Source organism: Physcomitrium patens, chromosome 6, assembly GCF_059467195.1.
Source record: "Physcomitrium patens ecotype Gransden chromosome 6, ASM5946719v1, whole genome shotgun sequence".
Lineage (NCBI taxonomy): Eukaryota > Viridiplantae > Streptophyta > Bryopsida > Funariales > Funariaceae > Physcomitrium > Physcomitrium patens.
Genome location: NC_143415.1, coordinates 12,323,301 through 12,329,300, shown reverse-complemented (window position 1 = coordinate 12,329,300; position 6,000 = coordinate 12,323,301). Strand labels below are relative to the sequence as shown.

The 6,000-nt window shown below is 32.4% G+C and overlaps 1 protein-coding gene across 1 annotated transcript; it reads right to left on the bottom strand.

Annotated features, from left to right (window-relative positions):
• Positions 1-214: 214 nt before the first annotated feature.
• Positions 215-2,500, bottom strand: LOC112283699 (ras-related protein RABB1c). The gene is made up of 6 exons (XM_024522745.2): positions 2,370-2,500; positions 1,574-1,657; positions 1,246-1,450; positions 1,085-1,153; positions 627-710; positions 215-385 (listed from the first exon to the last, which is right to left on the bottom strand). The coding sequence occupies exons 1-6, from the start codon at positions 2,453-2,455 to the stop codon at positions 215-217; spliced, it is 699 nt and encodes a 232-aa protein (XP_024378513.1). The 5' UTR covers positions 2,456-2,500.
• Between the last annotated feature and the right edge of the window lie 3,500 nt (positions 2,501-6,000).

The following is a 6,000-nucleotide window of genomic DNA, read 5'->3' as shown; positions in this document are numbered from 1 at the left end:
CCGTGTGAAAAAAAAAAAAAAAAAAAAAAAAAAAAAAATCATGAAACATAAAACATAAAACGCATAGCTCTAAAAAGCTAAAGTCTGCCCACGAATTTCATTACAAATCTTGTAAGCAAACATACATCGGTTGTGCCACAACCTTATTCAAAAACCTATGAAAGCGGCACTCAAATTCACAGAGGAACGGTTGAGAACGATTCAATTAATGATTTCACCCCAGCTGCGACGGATGAGACCCTTCGTATGTGCTTTTCGTAGAGGCAAATGCAATGGGCAGCCAGGTCACGGTACTTCTAACATTGATAAGACCCAGTGATAGACCTGATCGTTTTCGAGGACACATCACAAGAGCGATGAAGTAGTGAGCTGAGAAACCAAAACACTACATCCACCACCTATGAATCAACTGAAAGAGTTTTTGTTCAAGCAGTCCAAGCGCGTGTTACCAGAATGAATCAGGGTATGAATAGCTGAGGGAATTACGTATGATAGGGCAATATGGAGCAATGGCTCTAAAGTAAAAAAAATAGGTTCTTCCATGAGCTTTAACTGACTCATCCCTGGAACGAAACTTAAATATTGAACAGCTAGGTCCTCCCGGTGTGTATTCAACTGCAGCATACACTTCTTTGGACAGCGGCACCACCGCCTGCAGATCCAGTGCCAGTACCAGGAATCCCTCCGTACCCAACCTTAATACCAAAAGACTGCTAGAAAATTATATTTTACTTCAGTCCACACTATGAAAGCAAAGAAGAATCCATTGACATGAAACGCGCTCACGGAATCACTTTTGCAGATAAGGATAATTTCAATTTGAAGATCCTTGGTTCTACTATTTCAGATGCTACCAGTAAGCAATTTCTTTGTTGTAGTACTTCTCCTTCTAATACTTATTGAAAATTGGGGCATCATACCCATTGACTACAAATTCAATAAGTGAGCCTCAGCTGAACTTGATCATTTTTAGGTATATCGTCGTCTATTAAAACTGGATGTTTACTAGGAAATAGGGGACAAGAAGACATAAATTTCAAGGAATTTGTATGCTGAATTGTAAAGACAGAGCAGATTAATTTACCTCATCAGAAGCATCAAATACTCCCTCCTCGATTTTCTGATAGATCGTGGCTGCGGTCTTGATGAATGCCTTATCAGAAAAGTTGAGCGTCAGTCGAACACCTATTTGTGGCACACATAGAGATCTGCGAAGAAAGGTCAGGGCTGCTATGCTTAACTTACATCCTCAACATTATGGGCCGTTTTTGCGGAGGTTTCCATGAACACCAGGCCATTCTCCTTGGCAAATTGTTCACCTTCTTCAGTGCTGATTGCTCTTCTAGGAGCCAGGTCACATTTGTTTCCTATTAACATGATGGTCATATTGGAGTTGGCATGTTGCCTAGCATCCTCCAACCAGCTTGCCAGATGATTAAAGGTTTTTCTCCTGCAATATTTAATGGGCATTACCAGCACAAAGATCAGCTTGATATTATACAGTTAGAGGTGGAATGAACTTTGATGCAATCAATACCCACCGTTTTGAGCCAGATGGCCACCAGTCGAGTACCTGGTGATGTCATAGACAAGTGAAGCCCCTGCAGCACCCTTGTAATACAATCTCGTGATAGACCAGAACGATTCTTGGCCAGCCTGAGTAGAAAAATGTCAGTTCAGGATTCAATTGGTCAACACAAGTACTTTATGACTCCACCTTCAGATGTTAATACACTCTCGAATGTGCCAATTATGCTCTAATTGGATCTTCAATTGCCGGAAGTAAGACAGCTGAAGACGAAGAACTGCGACATGCACAAATTGTGCCAACCACAACAAGAATCATAGAAGGAATGACGTGTCATACTTATTCCAACATACCCTGCATTACAGACAACTCCTAACTACGGTAACCAGATTGCAATGTATTACAGGCATATGAAACAATTAAATCCTACCATAAGAGAACTTCAGAACCAGTGTTTTGGAGCTCCTTAATAATAGAAAGAAGTGCTCCAGAATCGTCGAAACAAACCGAAGCAAGCAAACCACCTCCAGTAAAACTTAAGATCCTATGTGCTGACCACCAGTGGTCCCTCCGATGTAGCTAAGTTTCCAAGAGGTTACACCGATAAAGAGAGTAAATTTTATACCAAAAGCGAAGTCAAGTGAACCTACAATGTTTCCAGAAGAGCCTCATGATAACTCAACTAATCCAGTTAGACTAATGTCAACGAATTCATCACGGACTGTTAGCTGGACAATTACTCCACTAAGCTCCAATACTTCCTTCCATTCCATCGCACAACCAACATGTTTTTTTTTTTCCACTCAATGACTATGCGAGAGGCAAGAGAAGAAAACGCATCGTGTTCCAAATTTGAAGCTTGATGGGCTTATTGTCGATCGTCACCATACGAGCTCTGAATTCCACGCTAATGGTCAGATCATGCATTGACTGAAACCTCTTGTCCGTGGATTGCAGCAGCAGGCAGGACTTCCCCACACCTACGTTCCGCTCAGCACTAAAATCAGCTCAGTGACGCCATATCCAGCAACCTCAATCTCCATGACCAGTCTCTCCAATCTCAGAGACTCCCAACCGCGGAATTTCTTTCTTTCTTTCTCTCTTTAAAAATCCCAAAAAATAAAAATAAAACCCCCAAAACGAACAACAAACGAAATCTGTTGTTGACAGTCCTACTTCCACAACAGATTTCAAAAACAACATTTGGTAGAAGTTCTACATGTATGATAACATTTGAATGATTAGTGTTTTACATCTTTAACAATTTTCAATTGGAAGTTACAATTTGATTGGAAACATCTTTGATTGGCTATATATCTCATTGTTTTCATTAAAAGTGAAGTAATAATTCAACTTTTGATAAATTATAAATTAAGATTTGTATATTGTTGTTGCAAATTGTCAAGAATAGAATTCCAAGATCACTGTGAGTAGGGCTCAAAAGCTTCTAATGGAGGCTTTGAAAAGAGGTGCTACTTTTGTGGTTGGGGTGGATTCCATACACTCTTTAATTACTTGCCTTTGTCTTCTCCTCATAGAGCATTGTTGAACACTAAATAAAAATAAAATAAAATTCAAATTCATGATAGTTTTGTAAAAGAGGTTGTATGTGTATATCATTAGTCATGGCAAAGAGGCCACGTTGCAATTGTGCTAAATAATGATGATAATGATAAGAATGTACCTATCTCTAGTTGCCCACAAATGCACCACATGCCTTTGTTATGAAGATCCAAGTATCGAGATTAAAAGAAGTTACACATAGAATAATTTAAAATTTTGAAACAAAAAAGTGGATAATATAATAAACTTAGGCCAAACAAAATCAAGGCAAAAAAAGAAAGAGAGAGAAAGAGAGAGGATCACTAATCTTGTCTCTATTAGATTGCAATAGTATGTATCTGTTGGATGGGTGGGCATTATTAGTCAGAAGCCAATTTGTATTATATTCTTATCTTACAATTGGATATGTGAAGGGTTTAAAGAAATTCGTCCAAAAACTAATTTGTGTTCAATTCTAGTGCAATTTGATTTAAAAAGTAGTGCTACTTCTATATTGTGGTAGATTCTATGTGATATTTAAATTCTTGCCTTCATCTTCTTATAGGAGGTTATTGAATTACTTGTTAAGAATTGATTTGTGTGTTGATTTTACACATCAAATGTTCTTTTGGAGGTATGCTTTGTTACATAAATCAATGATTTTAGCACTTATGTCTTAATTTCAGTTCAAAGATAGCACCAACTAGATGCAGATACTGATAAAAGATATTTGTAGAAGATTTAGTAACAAAATTAAGTCATTATAAAAAGATGTTTAAACATAATAAAAAGAGATATATAGATATAAGGTCTTTCTTTATTTTACACTTTTATACAAATTAAATTGTTATACTATTTTGTAGCCAATAGCATAAGTTTCTATTGATGTGCTTATATTTATATATATATATATATATATATATATTTATAATAAAATGACTTAGGATTTTATTAAATTGATTTATCCATCTTAAAAATGACTTCTAAATTCATTTATCTACTACTAGATTTGTAACTAATAAAAACCAAATACATTTTTTATTATCCTAATCTTCATTATTTTATAATTATAGAAATTACATGATTTCTTGACTTCCACAAAAAAATATTAATTCTTTTAATTTAAGAAAAATTTGAAGATAAATCTAGATTCAATCTTGTAAAACCTTCTATCTCTCTCTTATGCAATACTTTGCCTTTGGTGTTGTGCTTTGTCTTTATCATAGAAATACATATTTATTCCAAGAATTATCTATATAATTAAGTAAAAGTAGGTAAAAATAGATTGATTTCATATTGTCTTTTAGAATAGCTTCTTAGAAGCTTCATAAACTTGGCTTTGACCTTACATATGTTTGTAGTTGTTTGATAGGTTAGAAACTTGGTTAAAAAATTAACTTCCTTTCTAAAAATTCTTATATTACATTAAAAAAGGAAATAGAACTTTTGAACAATAAAGAGTGATTTTCTTGAAACTAGAACATTTTCATCTTTGGGCAATGAAATCAACATTTATTGTTGATTCAACTTTTCTAAGTAAGTTCAATCTTTTATATCACCTAATCTTTTTATTTATAATATCAAGAATAATTCTTTTAAGTCTCATGATTCATCAAAATTCATATTCAAAAATAATATATTCTATTTTTAGTAATAATTATAGATTTCAAAAGATAAAACATGGTTACATGTTTTTCAAGCTTGTCACAACTTTCCAACAACCAAAATTTTGGATACAATAAGATTTTAGGACTAATATCTAGAGATTTTTTGTGGCCTCAAATGTAAAAGATAGTTAAAGACTTTGTACAATCATGTGACATTTTTTTCAAGATCAAAAACTCCTTATTATTGACCTTACAAACTTCTTTAGCTATTATCTATTTCAAAACAACCATAGTATTCTATTTCTATGGATTTATCATAGATCTTCAAATTTTAAGTTTGTATAATTCTATATTTATAAAAATAGATTGCTTTACTAAGATGGCACATTTTGAATCATGTATCAAATCTATTATATGTAAAGAAATATCTAAGTTTTTCCTTGATAACATCTATCACTATCATGGATTGCTTAAAGATATGTCAAGGACATGAATCTTAAAGAAAGAAAATCCTTAATATACTCTATGTCACTAAAAAGAACTAAAAAAATATTCAAAGATGATATAATATTAAATTAGAATGGCTATTACAAAAAACAAGCAGATTAGAAAGTCTTAAAACAAGATGAAAGACTAGAAAGGCATTGACAAGAATAAAGAAGGCTTCACTCTTGCTTCCATATATACTCTTAACTAGGAATTATGCGGCGATATACTATAGAACCTCCAAAACATGTTGACTTTATAAGACACATATCTTAACTTGCAACCAAGTTTAGGATTTAGGATTTTAGGGTTTTAGGGTTTAGGGTTTAGGGTGATAGATTTTATATAATTAGAAATAAGTACTATTAAATTTATTATTGTAATTAAATTTGGATAGTAATATATATATATATATATATGATAAAAGGAATAAAAAAAGTAATAGATTAACTATAACTTATAATGTCAAATTTGCCAATTCTAGCTTCTTAGGTCAATCTTATATAAACAAATTTCTTAATCACTTCATGCATTTGAAACATATTGCTAAGATTTATGTTAATTTTTTTTGTTTGTATATAGATTCAAGTTCTATAAGAAGTTAAGCCTCATAACGTTTGGTATGTAAAAAGATTAAATTAGAATAGATAGATTACTCAAATAATAGTTTTTATGATTTATGTATTAAAAATTTAATTTTTACAAATCAAAATAATATTTATAATTTTATTAGCGGATGTAGAAATAAATAATAATAAAGATTTTAGATGATAATTGTATAATTACATTAAAAAAATAATAGAAAGAATTAAAATTTTATTTATATATAAGTATATT

Bases quoted from the DNA above. Each gene is read 5' to 3' on its own strand.
- LOC112283699 (XM_024522745.2), bottom strand. From the start codon at position 2,455: ATGCATGATCTGACCATTAGCGTGGAATTCAGAGCTCGTATGGTGACG. The intron at 1,451-1,573 runs GTACTCGACTGG...TAAATATTGCAG, and splicing joins CTTGTCTATGACATCACCAG to GAGAAAAACCTTTAATCATC. The intron at 1,154-1,245 runs GTAAGTTAAGCA...TTTTCTGATAAG, and splicing joins CGGCCCATAATGTTGAGGAT to GCATTCATCAAGACCGCAGC.